Below are 22,478 nucleotides of genomic sequence, written 5' to 3' on the forward strand. Positions count from 1 at the left end.
CCGTGATGGGACATGTAATATGTGACCTTTGGCTCTGTGGTCTCATTCACCTCACTCATATGCCCAAGTTCTAGATATTCTTTGGGAAAATCTTTGTATAAAGCCTGATAATTTTTGTCTCTCTCTAACCGATTCCACCGTGAATTTAGTTGTTTTAACGCGATACTCTTGGACTCTCCAAGGCACCTGGGATCTTCCTTGAGAGGCATGGTGACCACATACTTTCCATCATTGTCTAGCATATGAGTCCGCTCGTAATGGGCTTCACATATTTCGTTTTCTTTAGATATTACTGGCTTTTCTTCAATATTTTCGATTTCCCAAAATGTTTGCATTGTTTTATTCAAGTTCCCCTGCTGAACTAGTCCACAATGTATTGCTTGTTTCTCTTTAGTGGATAATGCGCCACTCACAACGTACCCGAACACCGTATTTTGCAGAATTAAATCAGTGCCACTAGGAGAAATTTGTTCTGTCAATAATAGCTTATAAAATATTTCAGCTCCCAACAATATATCTATGTGTCCCGGTTCATTAAATTCTGGATCAGCTAAATTTACCGCCCTCAATAGACACTTCTAACTTTTGGGAGGAAGTGCTATTTGTTATTTTCTCCACTATCAAGAAATCCAATTCCCTCTCATAGTCCTTTCTTCTATTAGCGAGAGAGGCTCTTACACATCCCTTGATTGGCATTGACTTTTCGTTTAAGCAGGATACAACTAGATTTATTTTTTCTTTCTTCAACTCAAGTTTCTCTGTAAACTTTCTGGTTACAAAGTTCAACATAGAGCCCCCATCTAGCAGTGCTCTATCATTGTGGTATTGACTATCCTTATCTTTTACAAGGCATCTCGCTGTACTAAGTAAAACTGTATTTTTTTGTTTGTTTCCCATGCAGTTGGTGGCTGTTATGGGTTAGGCATTGTGCTGTTTCAAGGTCGTTATATTGCTTGGGGGAGAATCTGTCATCTCCGTTCTTCCTGCAGGAGCAGCAGCAACAGTTTCTTCTTCGCGGGGAAATGCAGGGTCACATGGTGTCTTTTATTGCACCTGGGGCAAGAGAACCTTGACCTGCATTTTTTCACCTCATGGAAAGATGACAGACAATTGAAGCACAAATTATTACTTATTACAATTTTAATTGGCCTCAGCCAATCAATATTGAATAAATAATTCTCTCGTCTACTGATTTGTTTCTGTAATCAAAACACTTGTACAATGCGTGAGTTTCAATTCCGCATTGTACGTATAATGAGTCTTTTGAATCCGAGAGAAACACCTTTGACACATTTTTATTATTTTTTAAGTGGGAATTTCCTCGCTGTTTTTGAAACTCACTATTGCTCTCAGTGAGAGATCTACCTTGTGAAGCAAAATATATGTCACTCTCTTTAGCTAATTCAAGTGGTTGAAACCATTTCTCTCCTTGCCTCACACTAATATGAGAAGCAATTTCTCTATCTAATGTCTCAAACAACTTATCTGCAACAGTGAGATCTTTTAATGTGTCAAAATCTGACTCTACTCTTCAGATAGTAATCGAAACTTGTTTTTAACCTCGACACAAATTGCACATGCATTTCATTATTACAATGAGCCCTTCGAAAATTCTCTAGACAAACCTGTGGCATAGGCTCGTACTCTCATAAAATAATTTCTTTTACTTTGTCATAATTCGACAGTTCATCATCGCTCATGTGAAACAAAACATTGATTGCCTTTTCACCCAACAAATTCAATAAAATTTCTCTGGCACTTTTTTTGTGTTAAATGCTCTTTCAAGTGATCTGAAGAAATACCCCCAACCTTCTGGCTGATTGGGTACTCTAACAGTTAGAGTTCTCACACTTTTAATGAGAGATTCAATTGTGTCTTCCTTTACTTCGGTTTTATTCTGTTCAGTGCCTTCACAATTAAATTCTACATGTACTCTAGCTAACTCTAATTCTGTTTTGACACGCTCTAATTTCATGCGTTCTAATTCAACCTCTCTTTGTTTTTCTGACTTTCTATCTGCTATTACCATGGCTAGATAGTCTTTTACGAAGTCAGAATCTTTTACACATGCTTGATTTTTCAAAATAAGTTCTTTTAAATCACTGACCTTCGCATTCTCTAACTTTTTCACCAAGGTCTTGGGTAACTTGGATCAAGTCCTGCTTCTTGGCTCCAGCAAACATTTTGATGATGAAAGTTACGTATTCCAAACTATGTTAGCACTACTCACAGGTCTTTCTTGGTCACACATAAACTCAACGAATACACACATGCTCCACAGACGTCTTCTTAGATTGGAACGATATTTTTCACAGTTTTTATTCTTCGTTTGAGACGGACCAGATGAACTATAACTCACTCGAAAAAAGTGGACTGTAAACACTTTCAATAATTTTACGATAATTTTAATTCACAAATATAAACAAATGCACTCGCACGAAATCCCTTTGACCTCTGCTCTCTCCTTACTTTTCTTTTTTTACTATTATTATTATTACGCAGCAACAATAAGAATGCTCCTTAGTATATGTATTTCAAAAACAATGTTTTATCAACAGACGCCTTGATTGCTGATGGTTTTTGTTAAGTTTTTTGTAGCAAATTTCACAACTTCTGAGGATGATTACGATCGTTCTTCTGCGTCAAACAATGACTTTCCTGTTTCTCCTGATGTTGTAAATATTTCTTATATCTCCTTAAATGACATCAAATATAGTATAAAAGGATTGAAAGGAAATAGCTCCAGGAGTATTGATGGTATAACTCCATATTTTATCAAGGCATGTGCGAAGATTTGTTGTATCCACTTATATTACTTTTTAATATGTCTGTTAAAAATGAAATCTTTCTGGATGAATAGAAGAAAGCAAGAATCGTTCCAATCCTTAAGAAAAGGTGATAGACGTAAAATTTAAAATTATAGAGGCGTAGCCACCTTTTGCTAAAATTTTTGAATCCATTGTATATGATAAAATCTATGCTCAAACAGGGTGTCTACCAACACAGGAAAGTCTCGAAGTCCCGGAAAAGTCAAGGAATGAGAAAAAGGTCACGGAAGTCCCGAAAAAGTCACAAAATTTGAGTGAAGGTCACAGATTTTTTTGATTCTCCAGAGATCTTTTTTTAATATATTTTTTCCCTAAAATCTAGGCTTTGGAGAAAAGCTGTGGAATTCAATATTTTTTTCCTTCTCTCTCAGGTTTTATTCATTATTTTTTTTTCCCAGAGGGATGGATGGGTGAGTAGCGACAGAAGAAAACAATTCCAATATGTAGCCGTGGACATGATATGGGTAGGGCGAAAAAGCTATTTAGACTGGATGAACAAAAAAGAACTTTTCTTTCTTTGCTTGTCCGGAACTTTCCAAATCGGTAATATTCCTCCAATAAAGCAGTGTTCTCAGGATCACATGATAATTCCTAGAGGAGGAGGGAGGTGGGACTGTGATAGACAACGGCAGTAGGGAGTCCTCTTGAGAACAATATTGGTTTTCCGTAGAAAAGACATGATCTTCCCCACATCATGCAGCAGGGCTGTTGGATCTTTGGCAGTTCCGTAAGCCAGAGTTTTCACTGTGTGTGGGGGGGGGGGGCTCTGTAGTAAATTTATAGCATGAAGAAACAATGATGGTGCTTGTCCCGGGCCTTAGGGTTGTAGCCCTATCAGCCCCATCCTTGTGGAGGACAGGTCAGAGGTGCAAGAGTTGCGCCAAACTGCGCCGAAACGGTTCTCTTGCTACATGGTGTGCCAAGGCGCCGAATCCCTGTGCATTTGCGTCAATTGTTTGTGGTTCGCGGAGGTACCGCTAATGCACGTAGTGTGTCAATTACCCGGAATTCAGGAAAAAGAAGCATGAAAGTTTTGTTGACGGGACGAGTTCTTTCCGAGACAAAAAAAAAAAAGATATGGAGGGGAAACTTCAATTTTTTTTCACTTCCCGCCATCTTCCCACATAATCGCGTCATCTCGTGACCTTGGAAAGTAGTTGTACTACTTTGAAGTAGTCCAATAACGGTCCTGCAGGGCTCGGCACGGGTCACTTTTTTCCCTAAAAGTCACTTTTTTAGAAACTGGTCACTTTTATTACGTATTTTCAGGCCCAGGTCACTTTTTCCACTTCTTTAGTAAAAAAAACTCGGTCTCGCGCGCTTTTCTATTGTCAGTGTTTTTCTTTTCTTCAAGGAGGAACACTTTACCGGTTCAATATCCCTAATTTTCTCCCTCCCTTCATTGAACTACGATCAAAGGCATCTTATCTTCCCGGGAGCATACTGTGTGACGTCAGCATAACTTGATTTCAAGGCGCTTGGCAAGATAGTTCCTTGGTTAAAGAATCGTCATTTTATGGAAAAGCCGGTCGGAAAAAAAACTGCCATAAAAGGCATATACCATTACCCATACTACCATTCATTCTTATTTCCCCACGTGCTCACTCGTTCTTTCATTTTCATCTTATTTTAAAATTGATCCTTTATTTTATTTGTTTTAAAAAGTTTTAGTCCTAAGGGCCGAATTCATTTCTTGGAGCATTGAGCAAGTTACATTTGTTGTTTTTTCTATCGTTACTTTTGTTAATTTTTTAAATGTTATTTGAAATGACGATTTAAGAGAGCCCGTGCAGAAGCTAACTTACGCGCAGCGGGCAATAATACCAAAGCGCGTATTAAAGACACGTGTTATTAATACGTATTAAGCGTATTAATACGCTTTGGAGAATACTCTTGTAGCTGGCCAAGGTTAAAGAAGCTCGCAGGTATTTTGAATTCACTTACAATAAAAAAAAATTACCGATTGAAAATCGCTATCTCTATTTACAAATAAAATTCGTACTATTTTTCCAACTGGATTTAAATCTCATCAAGAAACCGTAGCCCCAGGTATGATCGAAAGGAGAACTATTTATGAAAAGATCACAGAATCCAGCAATTCAACATTTAGTTTAACACAAGGGTTTCCAAATCAGAGGAAGGGCGCGGTAGCCCGGTCGATAAGATGCTCGCCTAAAGTACCAAAGGATGTTTAGAGGTGTCGCGAGTTCGATACCCAGTTCGTCCTTGTCAGAAAACTTTCCTGACACAGGGGTACAACAAAAAAAGGCGACTTGACCGCAGCAAAAATTGCTACCGCAGGGAGTCCCCCATCGAGGTGTTAGCGCACCAACCTCTCTGAGTATGAAAAACAAGCCTGCCGTTCGGAATCGGCAATAAATCGTAGGTCCCGGTCTAATTAGCCCTTGTGTGCAGAAAATGACCGTGGTGCGACAAAAATGATCAAATGATCAAATCAGAGGAAAATTGGTCATCAGGCTGATAAAAACTCAGTTAATGCATTCGAGCCGTAAATAGAGGCGGATTTAACGGTGGGCACACCGAGCTCGCCTTTGGCCCCTACTTGAAATTTTTTTCCTAATTTAAAGGGCCTAATATTAATTTTTTTTTTATGCCCGGGCCATCAACTGACCTTTATCCGCTTCTGGCCGTAACTTAATTTAGAGCATCTTCACGATACTGATTGTTGACTTAATATCGACATCTTGCGCTCCATTCTTGGTGTTGTGTAAAAAAATCCCATTTTTAGACCTCTGAAGTTATTAGAACGTTTTTGTCTCGAGTCGCTATTACGACCGCAATAGGAGAGGGCGGGGGTCTGGTTCCACGGGTATTGAACGAGGAAAGGTGCCGAGTTTACTCTTTTTCTGTTAAAAAGAGTGGATACCGGCCCCGGGCGATAGTAAATTTTCTTTCATACTTGCGACCCGGGTTGCTACATACCGTGATCAGATCTAAAACTGGGAGCGGGGGGCAATGCCGTGGACGGCGTTTTTGATGGAATGGTATATTTAAGAAAAGGCAATAAAAATTCCTTTGCAAAATTATCGAATTTCACAGTCAAGGGGCAGTAAAATTACGTTTCCCCTTCAGAAAAACCAATTGTATTACGGCCATGGTAAATCGTGTGTCCCGGGTGGGGGTGAATTCACTGTTTTTGTTCGTTGAAAATTACGGGAGGAGTCAGCGCTAACGTGGCGACTTTTTTTCGCGCTAAAATAGGTAACCCTGACAGCACAGCATCCATAAACTCTATCAACCGCATTTATAAACCCCGTATGTTGTTGATTCGATTTTTGTGTTCATTTTATCCTAATTTCCCGATATATATTAGGTTGATTCATATAAATTACATATTTTTGTAATTTTTTATGTGCCCTTTGTCAACCTCTGTGATGGTCGAGTGGTCATAGAAGACGGACTCGCATCGCGAGGATCCGGGTTCGAACCCCATGCGGTACCCCAAAGGAATGTGGGCCGATCTCCCCGTTAAAAAGTCTCGCCACAGAGAGCAACAGGCCTACAATATTACAAATATTCAATCATTACACTTCACTCCCAATTTGAAGTATAGATGACAGCACTGAAATATCAGACACAACACTAGCTACACACTCAAACTGTTAGGTGCACTCACTTTGTTCCAGACTCTGCCACGAAAGCTGGGCTGGAAGAGGTCTCAGCAACGGGATAAGTCCAGTGGCGAAGCCCCTGGCGTTTATTCATTGTGCCCTTTGTCAGCCATCTTCAATTGACTACCGCAAAACAGTGATTCCTTGACGCGAAAATAAGTCGCCACGTTGGTGCTTACAAAGTTCATGGGAAATTTACCGGGGAAGGCCGTGGAGAGTCTCTTTTTCTGTCAAAAATTACGGGGTGGGGGGACAGGGGCCAAAATTATACTGTTTCCAGGGGTTGGAACACTGCGCCAAAATTAACATCTTGCGCCATCCTGCTCCAATAGTGTATTTTCTTATTTTTCTGCGCCAAATAGCTAATTTTGCTTCCGTATGCCTGGAATTTCGGAAAGGTCACCAAAAAATTTCTGTACCTGCTTACCGCGAAACGATTCTTTCTAAGAGCGTGTTTTATTAAACTGTATGCCTTATTTAAACTATCGGCCTTTCCATTGCGATAATATCCGTGATCGTGCAACTGAAGATGGTTTGCAATGGTCTTTCAGCTTTAAAGCGCAAATGCGAGTCAGTTGCCGTTTAAAAAAAAGTCTCCTCTGGAAGCAGTAGAAATTACTGTAGTCGATCGTCACTGCGTCAAATCCCGATGTTTCGTGAAAAAACTTTTCATTCCGTTAGTAAAAAGTGAGTTTCCACCGAATTACGAATGCTAATTTAGAAACTTTGCCGAATAACGAGTGTCAGTTCACCAATCTCGCCAAATAATGAGTACTTAATTGCCAAAGTCGTGTTGATTCCTCCGAAATTCTCTCCCATTTTGCAACAATTTCTTTCCAAGTATGAAAAAATTGAAAACTTATAGAAAATTTTTAGCCCATTTGAAATGCTGTGGTTCCAGACAGACAATAGTGCCCTCAGTAAGCAAAAATCATCTTAATTAGACTGGTGTGAAAAAACTGGTGCTGTTTATGACAGCCTCTCTTTCAAACAAGCTGTCAAAAGCCTGAAATACCAAAAACAAAAAACAAGCTGATGAAAAGATGTTTGATAGCAAAAGACAGTGCAGTTGTTTTATTTTGAAAAGGGGTGAGGGTTAACAAAAATATTCTTGTTAATTTTCCCTGCTCCAATTTATAAATATCTGCTCCGTATCCTGAATTTGCTGCTTCAAAGCTGCTCCGAAATGGACTTTGTCACTTCCCACCCCTGTGTTTCTGGGTAAAGGAGTAAATGTGTGTTTTTTTGCAGGGGTGTATGTTGTGTGTAAAAAAAGAAAAATATATATTTTTACAAATTTTTCTCTCAAAAACCAAACAATTTCAAAACTGATTTATTTTCCCCCTCACCCAAGGGCAGTATTATTTTGGTGCCCCCCCCCCTCCCTGCCTGTAAAATAGTAGACTCACCCACTTTTCCCAGTCCAGCCATAGGTGGAGATACTTTAAGGTCTTAGGGGTGTGGCACGATGACAATTGATATACATCATATATATTTATACATCAATAGGCTCTGCCATTGATGCTGGGGGAGGGTGGATTGCCCCTCCCTCAGCATATAATAATTTAAATACTTTTTCAATTTAATAATTTAAATACTTTATTCAATTTAATAATTTAAATACTTTATTCAATTTAATAATTTAAATACTTTATTCAATTTAATAATTTAAATACTTTATTCAATTTAATAATTTAAATACTTTATTCAATTTAATAATTTAAATAATTTATTTATAATTCAGTAATTTAAGTAATTTTTTAATTTAATAATTTAAAATATTGTTAAAAATTTAATTTTATAGTTTTTAATCATTATAGTAAATTTCTTAAAATTTGTTGGAACGTATTATACAAACCTAGGTATGTAAATCAAATTTGTACTAGTTAAAAAAGTTTGAGTACATTTTGTATACTGCCATTCATAGCATAACATGAATGAAAAATCCACTGGAATGTAGATGGGACAAATTCTCTCATCAAATTTTATGTTATTTCATTTTTTTCCCTTCTTTGAATGTGAAAACTTTTTCCCGTTTTGAAGTTTTTCCTGCTTAAATTAATTTTAAGATGGGTTGTGGAAAGCAATATGGGGGAAGGCATTGCTACTGTTACTCAGAAAGGATATAATGTAGTTATTCTCTCACACATAGTTGTTGATAAATTTGATAAGTTATTCAAAACTTTTCTGGTTAGCAGAATGCATTTGAGTTTGATTTAATTATTTCACACTATTATGTAAAAAAAAAAAAAAGCTATTTCAATGAGTTCTATTGAAATGCAAAGTTAAAACTAAATTCAATTTCAATTCATTCAATTCGGTAATAACCAAAATTCATTGTCCATTTGGTTTCTTTTTAAAAATATTTTGGTCACTTTTTAAACATTTTGGTCACTATTTGCTCACTTTTTTAAAAATTTTGGTCACTATTTTCACTAGTTTTGAGGCCATGATCCGTGCTGACCCCTAGTCCTGTACCGTTATTGGTATAACCCGCGGGCTATCGAAGTCCCGGAATGAATATGCCGAATATTCCGATTTCGGGAAGCGTTTTTTCTCCTGCGAGTTATATACTGAAGATAACGGTAATTTCTACGCTACCAACCTGCATTCAAAGACAGCATATCTACGGCGTAAACTCGCTTTATTTCCCACAATATTGCAAACGCGCATTTGCGAAGAATTAAAAAGGGGATTTTTTACTCGTTTAAATTATCGAAATTTTTCACATTTCGTTGGGAAAAAACGAGATTTGTAAAAACTCCAGCTAAAATATCTACAGTTTTATCGTCTAGCCACTATGCGGCCGCGTGGTTATTGTCAGCGGTTGCAGGTCGTGACAACTTCACACCGCGAAAATCCGGATTTGGCGAACATGGCCGGCTTGAGGAAAAAATCTCTACCCATGCAGAATCTATTTTTGGCGCTACTAATAATGTTTTTTTTTTTTTTTATCGACAAGCTTTTTTCACCCTTTCAAATCCACTTGGCACCTCTCCTGGAGCGGCGCCCAACATGGTCGCACGATCCACCCCTGCGTTGGTGGGGTGGGGGGGGCATGCTCTTATAGCGATTCCATTGACGCGTTATAACTTATAATGCGTCAAATACCCGGAATTTCGGAAAAGGACGCATACAAATTTCGTTCATGCGTCCTACGGGACGCATTTTTTCCTAGTTGTAAGAAAAAATAAAAAAGAAAACTTCCCAAACTTTTCCCTTTCTTTTTTTCGTCTATCATGATTGTGCGACTTTGAAAAAGTGGTTTTACTATTTTGTACACTGTATTGTATTGATATACACGTGGGTTGTTGACGAATAAAATGAGAGAGATCTAGTTGCTTCCCTGAATTAGGGGCCGTGTAATTGCCAAATTTTGTTTTTATTCCCCTGCAGATTTTCCTGACATTTAAAACATTTCCTGACCATGTTAATGCAATGGGACAATTCCTAATACGAGACCTGTAAATTCCCCTTTTTTTTCACTTTTCAGCCAATAATTATGCATTCTTTATCTTAAATTTTTTTTTATGAAAATGAATACTCACTTTCGTACAAGAAAAATACCTTTTTTCAAAAACTTAAGAGGAACTATTTTTTTTATAAAAAAACAACATACATTTTTAACATTATGTTTAGCATTTTATTGAAAGTTTCCACTTCGAAAATTCGTAGCAATGAATATTCCGCGAATTAACTGCTGAAAAAACAACTTTCAATGCAAGAAATTAGATGAAAATTAAAGAGAAAAAAAAAGTTTTTAATATTTTTTCAAACGTTATATATACAACAATGTACACATACAAGTTTTTAAATAAACAATTTACAAACAGGTCCATAGAGCATAATTTGGAATATTAAAATCGAAATGCGCAAGAGCACTTATATGCTCACTATGAAATAATTTACTATGCAAAACCAAAACAGCATCATCTTTCAAATAGCGTTGAGGACATGTAGATGTCAGATCTGTGAAATGCTCAGCACAAAGCTTTAGTTGGATGCCAAGACTTTCTTTTCACATCTTCCATGAATTGTTTAAGAACTTCTGGGTTTCGAAGAGACCTTTATTTAAAAAAAAGTGTATTCATTAACCAGGCTTCAAGAAAGCAATAGAAGCAATCATTGTTTGTAATAGTAGCTTAACAATTATAATTGTTTGATAATTATAATACATTGATAATGTAATTGGATATAAACATAATTATAAAACTTTGATGATTATGATACATTTATGATTTCGCTCTTAATATTTAAGCAATAACTGACTATGTAAATAATACTAATTGCATTTTACCACTCCTCATTCTCACATTATTTTCCCAAAATTATTTTTACCAGAAATAAAAAAGTTTAGGTCCTTTGTTCCTTTAGTTTACAAGGGATTATGGAAAGCAATTTTTAATGCAGCATATATTTCATCAGTTTTTCTGTCATAAAAATTCTAACCCAAATAGTAATAAGTAATTTTTTCTACACGATTAAAAAAATTATTTGAGGTTTAAAATTCATGTGAAATAAATTTGTTATTTTAAATTAATTCTCATCAAACAGAAATTTAATGTGAAATGAGAACTACATGCATTTAATTTTACAATTGTAGTATAAAAATCAATGCATCTTTTAATATAAAACCATGTGCACTTACCTATGAAACCGAAGTTTATTTCTATCTTCCTTCAATTTTACCCACCGGTTGGTGCAATTATAGACAGAACACAATGTCACCATTTGTGCACGTGTAGATGGACAACTATACTAATGGAATAATATGAAAACAACTGAAAAAAAATACTGAAGATGGAAGTTTCCCCCATTGTTTACATGCTGAAATAAGCAATGTTTTGCCTATTTCGCTCCGTCACGCCAACTTTTGTATTCCTCCGCGTCGACTCATGCACGTCTATGTTATTGTATAGGAAGTCTTCACTCCAGCTTACTTATAGCTCAGTGTGTAGTAGTCACCGTTTTGCATCGCGAAAATCATGGATGTGTAAGCAGAATCAGCTTTTGAAGGGGCACAAGGATCTAATTCTTCAAAGAAAGTTTGGGTCACTAATACTCGAAAACAATTTTAAATTAACAGATAGTATAAAAGAAATTATTTTATTCCAATATTTTAATTCTCTACAAAAATATTTTTAATCTTGGGGGGGGGGGGGGGAGGAAGGGAAGAGGCCCCTTATACACCCCCCCCCCCCCCCTTAATTTTGGTTTTGGTGAAAATCTGGGTTTGGAACTCGTGATTGCACGATGGTAATTGACTAAAAATGTGATTTTGTAAGGTTTTGAAATTTTGAGTTTGTTATTCCTTTGAAAAACTTCTGGTTGCCATGGCAATCATACAGACCAACAACACAAATATGTATACATTAAACTTCAAATGCACACATTTCCAGTTTGGAGGATGGATGCAGGGTCGCAACTGGAAGGGAGGAATGGACAGGCGGATCTAGCGTCCCGGGCTCTGGACTACAGGGGGCCACCAAATTCACCCTTTTTACTGCTTCTACATTATATGGGTGTGCCAAAATGTCTACTTGCCCCGTTTGAGAAAGTATCTAGTTGCTGCGAGCTAGTTAGATGGCACCACCTACTGAACACAAAACACGCCGAATGCTGGGCACACACACATAAGCACACTATTAAGTTTCTCCAACAGAAATCTGGTGTAGCTCCCATATTCAGGTGTGAAAATGTGTGGCAGTTAAATGATGACAGATCAAAATGGTGGAACATCAGGGAAGGAAAATAAAATCATTTTACCAGGAAAACCAAAGTATGAATAGCGAATCAGAAGAGATAAGTGTCTGAGAGAGGAGAGAGAAAGAATATCGATTAGCTTTAAATTTGCTCAGAAGATATTGAAAATATGCCAAGATATTTTTAACAAAATGTGAAATCAATCAGAAGGAAATTTATACATTGATTATTAGTAAATATATAAATGTGTGCCTTCAACTGTTAATTAAAGTGGATCCTGCTTATAACGTTTTTTAAAAACCGTCATAAAAAACATTGTAAATATTAAGAAAACACTTTAAACAGGAAATCTCAATAAGAATTACTTATTGTTAGGACCACGAAATTAAGTTGTACTAAGTGGAAAAAAGTTCTAAATGGGAGAAACGTTATAAGTGGGATCAACTGTATATTTGTTTCAGATGTATTACATGTGTGGAATTCCATACGTTAAATTCTCAGTGCTAATGAGTCTTTGCAAGTTTTTCCTACTAGTAGACAATAAAAGTAAATGAACCTTTGGATAGAACATGTTTTTAGAAATGAATTACTTGATTCACAGATACCTTCTTCTCCTAGGCAGAACATGACCCACCGCTCAGTCTCAACGAAGAAATATAAGCAGATGATCAAAGACCTGGGGCATGCTGGAAGAAAGTTCATAGAGAGATACCAGTGAATTATAGGGAGGGGGGTCATAATTTTTTTTGAGGGGGACCCACTTTCACTTAAAAAGGACCCAGATTTTTCGAATAACTTGGGTCCCGGGACCCAGGTAAATTAGAGAGGACAGCAGCATCTCTGCTCTTAACAATAGTCTAAGGAAGGAGTTTGTACTAAGAGCATGTGTGTTTGCACTCTCTCTCTCTCTCTCTCTCTCGTGAATTGCTGGGATGGTACATTACTCCCTCACTCATTGCTGGGAAGCTGCTTAACATTGTATCACCAACAGAACTATCAATTATGTGTGATGAATGGGTTGCACTACAATGCAAAGAATTACAAAAAGTGAAATCGGGATGTACCACCTGCTGATTCTTAATAAAATCCCCTTCTTAACTATGGATTTGATCTTTAGTTAAAAATCGAGAGAGAACTTTGCTACCACATTCTTAACTAAGAATCGTTTTTGTTCCATAGTTAAGAATCGAGTTAAGAACCAAGGCTACCCACTTCTTAGCTTGATTCTTAGTAAAAATTTTTTTTCTTCTATGCGAGAGAACTTAAATTCTTTCTTTAATAGAAGTTTTTTTTTATTCATATTTTAAAAAATGGAAAAAAAAAATTAACAATGCATTTTTATTTCCAAATAAGGAGTTTGTCAGACTTATTAAGTTATCGACAAGTTATCTGAAGGTTGTGTGGGAGAACTGAAAACAGTGTTGATATTAGTGATAAAATATCGGATTATTTCAATAAAGTTTGATAAATTTTGCTACATTTATCACATTTACCAGTGATTATGCATAATTTTCAATCCATAAATATCATGATCGATGAGTCGTAAATACAATTTTTTTCTTTCATATTATGGGAACTTGTAGATTTGAAATTTTTTTATTAGTTTAAAACTTGAGAGAAAACTTGTAGGGGAAAACATTTCCCCCACAAAATATGTGAGATAAAGCTCTAATCTCACATATAATTGTACATAAATTAAAAATCATTATTAACCTGCTGCTGCATTTGTTTTTTCCACATGCTTGGGTGTACGTGAAAAAGCCAACATTACAGAAGCGATGACCATTTTTAATATTAATGTATTATCTGATCACTATTATTGTTATTTGACCACGAAGCAGCTATGCAATACATGTACATCGCCGCTGTGGTGGTCGAGTGGTCATAGTGACGGACTCCCATCGCGGGGACCCGTTTTCGAGCCCCACCGTCACCACAGTGGTGGTCAGCTGAAGTTGGTTTTCTGTGGTTCCCAACTTCAAGGTGCAAATGCGAGCCGATCTCCCCGTTAAAAAGTCTCTCCACAAAGAGCAACAGTCCTACAAACAGTACAAATATTCAGTCATTACACTCACTTCACTTCTGAGATAAAGATGGTATAAAAATTCAAGAGTTTTGTAATTTGAACTAAATGTAAGACTTCATTGGGATAATGAAAAGGATTGAGTATGAAAATCTTTTTTTATATGAATACATGTTTGAGGATCAGGATATTAATTGGCAGACCTTGAAGGAAATAATTGTTCATACAGTGAATGAAACAGGCATGACTTATTCTAATAAAAATGTGTTCGATGGTTTCACGATGAATGCTTGGAAGCTATTAAAAAACAGAATATTTTAAGCCAAATTTGCAAAACTAATTCTGAGGATATTGTTTCTGAATATAAAAAATATAGAAATTTTGCTAGAAAGCTTTGTAGAAATAAAAAGGAAAATTTTATTCGTTCAAGGATTACTGGGATAAACCAAATAGTAAAATATTTTGGAAATTTGTGGGGCAGTCCCGATTTGAAACAAATCCTTGGGCTGACTATTTTACTAGGCTTTTCGAGAAAAAAACATTGTTTGGAACTTATTGGCTTTCAATTTCTGCTATAACTGGCATGACCTGTATAAAGAGATTACAACATTTGAGGTGTATATATAAAGCCATAAAAAGCATCCCTATTGGGAAACCTCCAAAATTCCTCGGTAATGGAGAACAAATCTGATTTTTCCATTATTCAAAAAAGGATCCAGGTCTTAGATCACCAATTATAGACTCCTGTACCTCACCCAAGCTTGTTACAACATTTATACATCAATTCTTCTCAATTGATTGATTGATTGATTGAAAGAGATGTTAACTCGGAATATCAGACTGGCTTCCAAAGATGTTCAACACTTGACAACATTTTCATTCTAGATACAGTGATTAACAGTCTTGAAACAAAAATGATGAAAATTATTTTTTTGGCGATTACAAATTTGCTTTTGATACAATTGATCGAGAGTTGTTATGTAAAAGATTCCTTATAGTCGGTGTAAGTTACAAATTTGCCAATTCCGTAATATGTTTGTACCATAATGTGTTGATAATGCTATCACTATAACCTGGGTCTTTTCCCCCAGTTTCCTATTGATAATGGTGAAAAACGGGATTGCATTTCAAGTCCCATACTATTTAATTTGTTTATAAATGATCTAATCACCAATATTTGTAATTCATATGCGGCAGGTGTTCTGATCTTAGATATGGAGATAAAATGCTTGCTTATGCAGATGATATCGGATAGTAATGATCTCGTTTATATGGTCTGTCTGCAAAAAAAATGATTAGGCATTTAGAAAATTTCATGATTGTCAATTTGATGCAGGTTAATTTGTCTAAATTAGCTATCCTTTATAAAGGCCATAATCTCCCCAAAATTTTCAGTAATTTTATAGGGGAAATCAAATGGAGATTGTAAATGAATATACTTATCTTGGTGTACTTTTTTATTACTATATGACTTGTTTAAGAAACATGTTGATAAATCTAAAGTGATTGCTATTAACCATGTTGACAGACTTTGTCACACACAGTCTATGAAATATCTTACCAGATTTTGTGATAAATTCAAACTATTTGAAACACTGATTCACTCGGCTGTTTTATATGGCTGTGAAATTTGGGGTCTGTGCATCCGAGATTTTTAAAAGCATGTTACTCTCTTCCGCGCTACACCACCACCATATTAATTTACACAGAATTTGGTCAATTACCCTTAATTTTCACTATGCTCAAAATATCACTGTCTTGGATAAATAGAGTATTCAGCTTCTCAAAAAAGTCATGCTTTGAAGACTTGCAATCAAATACAGCCTGGAACAAAAAATTGGGTGGGGTGAGAAGAATTCACTATGAGGAATATGGCATTGAATTTCCACTGTGACATCTTATCTTGATTGGTTCTTGCCCTGATCTTGTACATGTAGTTTGTCGTTTTGGAGAGATTCACTTGTATTTTTTACCTTAAAATAAAAAACAGCAAATTCAACCCATATTTTTAATATCTGTATACTACTTTTTTTTTCTAAGTTTTTACTTGTATTTTGGATACAGTTTTTGCGATATCAGAAATTTATTACACGCAGGCTGAATTTGATCTGCAGCTTTAATCACTAAAAATTCCTGTATTTTTTTGTTGTAAACACGTAGTATACAATTTTTTACATGTTTGCTCTTGTGATATATTACAGGTGATAAGATTGTCATCTCTCAATGCTCAATATATTTAAATTTCAGAGGCGACATATTTGATGGAAAATGAACCGCATAAGATCATTTGATTTTTACATCATCTCGGTGCGATGACAACTTTAAAACCTTGATTTTTCTCTTATCAGCTGAGAATATTAGAGAGCATCCATCTATATAATTTTTTTTGTAAACGATTTAAATACTTTTGACTTTTGTAAATGTTGATATGTATTTTGTTTCATAATTTCTGTGTGTTTTTTAAATTACATATTTGTCATATTATTGTATGTAACACTTTGACTGTAAGCTAATTAAAAAAAAGTATTTTTTTTGCACAATATACTCTCTCCCCACGCCATTTGCCACACTCGGTTTAATTTTTTTTTTTCTCTATATACACCTTTGTAATTTTTTTCTCTCTTTCTTTGATGTTGCCTTAAAACCATGTATTTATTTGTGATGTAATTTTTTTGTACAAATTCTGGGGTTCCGGCCTAAACAGATAAATTATGTTGATGTGGGGGTATCCAATCATCCTAATGTTTCTAATTTTTGAGTGGGAGAACTGAGTTTAGTAGTAATAGCAATGTTTTGATATGATGTAAGAGGAAGGTTGTTAATGATACTACTATGCCATACATGCACCTCGTCCATATTCATCTGCGGAATTTCTAACAAATTGGTATATGTTGGAATGTGTGTGTACATATAGTGAACCTTCCGTGAAGTTTATTTCTGTGTAATGTTACCATTTAGGCCCTGCAGGAAATGGTCCTTTTCTAGTCATTTTTATATTTTTATTACCTTTACATCCATCATTCTGTGATCTCGATCAGCGAGATCATGTGCCACCAATCGACCGCCATATTTAGGATCTTAAGTGCTGCCAGATGCAGAATATCATAGTTCTACAATATTATTTTAAGTTCATGTGAATATGCAAATTTATTTGTCAAAGTGTTTTAGCGCCGCCGAATCTCTATATGGATTGGTTCCGGTAATAATGTGAGATGGGGAATTTTCCCTTATATGCTGGTAGTGTGCAGCAAACAGACATGTTGGTCCTTGGACGTTGATCGTTACATTTCATTTCACCCTGCCTCGTTCCGGAAGCCATGACTGCCATGAAGCCGGAATTTAGCTGGGTGCTTCGGTGCCATTCGATCCATTGATCAAGCTCTTTATCTTGTAGTCAATATTTTGCTCTGCCTGTGTTGAAGTCTCTGTGATGTCGGCTCTCTTCTATGATGGGATATTTGTCGAGTTTGTCATCTCTTCGGATGCATGATGCTGTTCCTATGGAGCTTTCCTTTCACCTGGGGATCGGATGGATCAATCAAGAAGTGACTTGTTCGTTCTTGTGACAGTGTCATCCTGAAGGGTGTAATTGACGGACCGATTGGGTGACAACGTTTTGAATCTCTGATATATTAATGCTAAAACTCTAAAGGAAATTTACTGATGCATGTTGTGCAGGCATATATAAAATGTTTTGTTGTAAGATCTAAAGATTAACGCGGAAATAAAAGTCTTAAGTAAATGAAATAGTTGTCATATCATTATTGTCATCTGTCTGACAAAATTATTTTGGAAAAGATAAAAATGGAATTCGGGATATAACGACTGTTTAATAATTTGTTACATCTGTATAGTGCTTTTTATGTGTAGTGCTGCCATCTGCAATGAATTTTTTTAAGGTATGAGTTTTTTCCTCAACTCATAGTGAGTGAAGGGTAATGAGTGAATAATTGTACCGTTTTAGGCCTGTTGCTCTCTGCGATGAGACTTTTCAATGGAGAGATCGGCTCACATTCATGCCTAATCTAAAATCCCACGAGAATAAATTGAGATTATCTTAATTTTTCTTTTTCCTCATATATAAGGTGCTAGCCAAACACACATGAGAGTGGGGGGGGGGGGAACTGTTACAAGAGAGAAACCAACATACTTTCTGTGATTATTAGCACATGGAATCACTGCTTATGAATAAGTGTGAAAAGTTTTTCTGTGAGTAAATCTGAGACATCCTGTATTAAATTGTTTCGTGCTTTACTCTTAAGGCCTTGGAAAGACATAACCAGGACCAATATGTTCGGGCTATGCATATACATATAACTTGTTCCTGCATATACACCAATTTGTTAAAAATTCTGCAGAGAAATTGGTATATAAGATCCTTGTTTGGATAGGTAGTGGTAGTAGTTTAAATATCAATCTCTTACAGCTCAGACATCTGAATTTGGGGGGAGGGAGGGTGACTCAATAATTTTGAATTTTTTTCCAGCTTCAATAGGTTAAGATTACTAGAATTCTTTGATGAATTTAGTAGAGTGTATGTATATTTTATACATGTAAGATAATGGAGTGATTATTTAAAACAATTATTTTCAACATTTTCTTCTGCAGTTAAATGAATTGTATTCTTTGCTGAATGAAAATTACGTTGAAGATGATGACAATATGTTTAGATTTGACTATTCATCCGAGTTCTTGAAATGGTTTGTATCTATTGAAATTATTTTATGAAAGTTTAAAAAATATTAGAGTTATCTAATAAGTAAGTTTTGCTATGTTATAAATAATTGCAAAACAAGTTTCAAAAGTAAAAACATATAAATACAGTAGAACATCACAATGGGCCCTATTATATGCTCCAACGCAGAATGTTTCGCAGTGTTCTGCAATGAACCTTTAGCTGACTGGAAATGTTCTGTGGTAAAAATTCCTATAATAGTGTTTCCTACACTCTTTCTTGAAATTGCTCCAGATTATTCTGCAGGAGCACTGATTGTTCAGTGATAGATGCCACAGTTTTCAACAGGTCTGGACAGATCTCAGGTGCCAGGTCACCATGGTGATGAAGAAATTAGTATTGACGCCTAAATTTTTATTTGTATGCACTTTTATTATTGTGCGTTTTTTTGTTAGTATTTCACGCCAAACTAATGAAGAGCTCTCAATCTCTAACTTCATGTTTTTTTTTACTTCTCAAATCCACTAACGAACCTTGTACATTTAATGGCTTCCGTTACATTCGGATTGTCATGGCAACCAAGCAAAATAAAGCTTATATGTAGGGATACGTAAATTTTGCAAAAAAAAAATCCGAAATTTCATACATAAATTCAGACTTAAAAATTTTAATTACTGCATTTTTGATTTTTTAGGGCTCTACAGCCCCCAGGATGGCGGCAAGACTGGCATTGTGGAGTTAGAGTTGTTAAAAGTAGGAAATTGGTTGGTTTCATCAGTGCAGTACCAGCTTTAATTCGGATATATGACAGGTAATGTGCTATGATTTTCATCAGTGCATTGAAATTTATGCAAGTGAGCACAATGTTTTCTTTTGAACAAGTTTTTGATTTGCATATTTACCTTTCATTGCAATGAAGTTAATTTCAAAAGAAAAACATTGAAAGTACTACATGCTGGTGCACCTGGCTATTAATAATTTATCTGCAAACTGAGGCCCCTTTCCCGCCCCCCCCCCAAAAAAAAACCCCAACTAAACGAAAACTTATCTGATTTTCACATAGATCATTCATTGAATGGTATTGCTGTCTACGATGTCCTCGTGATCTTGTAGTAAGATGATAGTCCATACGATCCGAAGTCTCTCAGACTTGTGAGATGAGTTGTATGCACCAAGGTGTTTGATCCTTCATTTGTGAAGGCAGTTCCCAGGCAGATAGTCTCTTAGACTTGTTTGCAGACCTGCACTTCACTATGTAGCTATAGACTATCGATGGTATGCTGTTTTCCTTTATGACATTATTATTATATTTTTCTTTTTTGGAACTGGCAATCAAGCACAACAGCATTATAGATTATTTGCGGCATATTATTTTTCTTTACTGCATTTTTTTTAGAACCAACCATCAAGTGCTCCAGGCTCATTCCCAGACAGACCAGGTTCCCAACCTTGTCAGTGAAACATCCTCTAGCTTTTCTCTTCAGCTGCCGCAAAAAACTGTACTTTGTCAGTATCCTCTCCTGATAACACGTGATTGGAAGGATTTCATTGGTCGAGGGCTCTTGTACACGTGCCCATGCTCTCAGTATAATCTGCACATGATCACGAGTTTGCTCTTTGGAGGCAATGTGCTGCTGATGATGATGATTATGATTCACTCTTGTAGCTGTTTGCAAGAGTGATAGAAATTTTCATAAACGAACGTGTCGAGAAGTTTTGCACATACAGGGTATTTCAAAGCATATTACTATTATGTATTTAACACTTTTTTCAATTTTTTTAACTTAAGCACGTACACTTTCCATTTTTAATTTCTTCAAATACCATCCATTAAACATCCACTGCACACTCTTTTCAATTCTAGATGTTAGTGAATATTATTATTTTAACATACACTTTTTTGATTTAAATTTCACATTATTATTTATCAATTATTACACATTTTTTTAAATTTTTTAATTTCATTGCACTGGTTTGAGTCGCCCCCACTGTACAGTCAAATCCTGTTATAATGAGAGACCATTATAACTAAGAGACGGGAGGAATCGCTTTGTTAAAATGAAATTTCATTATAAAGGAATTCCATGTAACCTAGTATCGTTCCTATGTAAACTTATTTAGGGGAATAGAAAAGTGTTCATTATAAAATGCAGGGCTCGGCACGGGTCACTTTTTTCCCTAAAAGTCACTTTTTTAGAAACTCGTCACTTTTATTACGTATTTTCAGGCCCAGGTCACTTTTTCCATTTTTTTTGCAAAAAAACCTCGGTCTCGCGCACTTTTCTGCTGTCAGTGTTTCTCTTTTCTTTAAGGAGGAACTTTACCTGTTCAATATCTCTAATTTTCTCCCTCCCTTCATTGAACTACGATCAAAGGCATCTTATCTTCCCGGGAGCATACCGTGTGGCGTCAGCATAACTTGATTTCAAGGCGCTTGGAAAGATAGTTCCTTGGTTAAAGAGTCGTCATTTTATGGAAAAGCCGGTCGGAAAAAAAACTAGCATAAAAGGTGTATACTTACAACAAAGAATCCCCCCCCCCCCACAATACCATTCTTTCTTATTTCCTCATGTGCTCACTCATTCTTTCATTTTCATCTTATTTTAAAATTGATCCTTTATTTTATTTGTTTTAAAAAGTTTTAGTCCTAAGGGCTGAATTCATTTCTTGGAGCATTGAGCAAGTTACATTTGTTGTTTTTTCTATCGTTACTTTTGTTAATTTTTTAAATGTTATTTGAAATGACGATTTAAGAGAGCCCGTGCAGAAGCTAACTTACGCGCAGCGGGCAATAATACCAAAGCGTGTATTAAAGACACGTGTTATTAATACATATTAAGCGTATTAATACGCTTTGGAGAATACTCTTGTAGCTGGCCAAGGTTAAAAAAGCTCGCAGGTATTTTGAATTTACTTACAATAAAAAAAATTACAGATTGAAAATCGCGATCTCTATTTACAAATAAAATTCGTACTATTTTTCCAACTGGATTTAAATCTCATCAAGAAACCGTAGCCCCAGGTATGATCGAAAGGAGAACTATTTATGAAAAGATCACAGAATCCTGCAATTCAACGTTTAGTTTAACACAAGGGTTTCCAAATCAGAGGAAAATTGGTCATCAGGCTGATAAAAACTCAGTTAACGTGCATGCGAGCCGTAAATAGAGGCGGATTTAACGATGGGCACACCGAGCGCGCCTTTGGCCCCCCCCTACTTTACATTTTTTTCCCTAATGTAAAGGGCCTAATATTAATTTTTTTTATACCTGGGCCGTCAACTGACCTTTATCTGCTTCTGGCCGTAACTTAATTTAGAACATCTTCACGATACTGATTGTTGATTTAATATAGACATCTTGCGCGCCATTCTTGATGTGTAAAAAAATCCCATTTTTAGACCTCTGAAGTTATTAAAACATTTTTGTCTCGAGTCGCAATTATGACCGCAATAGGAGAGGGCGGGGGTCTGGTTCCACAGGTGTTGAACGAGGAAAGGTGCAGAGTTTACTCTTTTTCTGTTAAGAGTCTATACCGGCCCCGGGCGATAGTAAATTTTCGACCTGGGTTGCTACATACCGTAATCAGATCCAAAACTGGGGGCGGGAGGCAATGCC

The 22,478-nt window shown here is 36.0% G+C and overlaps 1 protein-coding gene across 2 annotated transcripts in view; it reads left to right on the plus strand.

Moving 5' to 3' along the window:
* The window catches only part of Nmt (N-myristoyl transferase), a 338,957-nt gene that overhangs the window by 124,659 nt on the left and 191,820 nt on the right, over positions 1 to 22,478 (plus strand). For both annotated transcript variants that reach the window (XM_089256021.1, XM_089256022.1), the window contains exons 5-6: positions 18,795 to 18,886; positions 19,556 to 19,672. In XM_089256021.1, the coding sequence (XP_089112147.1) occupies positions 18,795 to 18,886; positions 19,556 to 19,672 (209 nt within the window). The remainder of the gene's footprint in view (positions 1 to 18,794; positions 18,887 to 19,555; positions 19,673 to 22,478) is intronic.

The sequence above is a fragment of the Pholcus phalangioides genome, unplaced genomic scaffold (genome assembly GCF_987345545.1).
Source record: "Pholcus phalangioides strain wild (caught in Gottingen) unplaced genomic scaffold, Ppha-v1.0 ptg000004l_1, whole genome shotgun sequence".
Taxonomy (NCBI): domain Eukaryota; kingdom Metazoa; phylum Arthropoda; class Arachnida; order Araneae; family Pholcidae; genus Pholcus; species Pholcus phalangioides.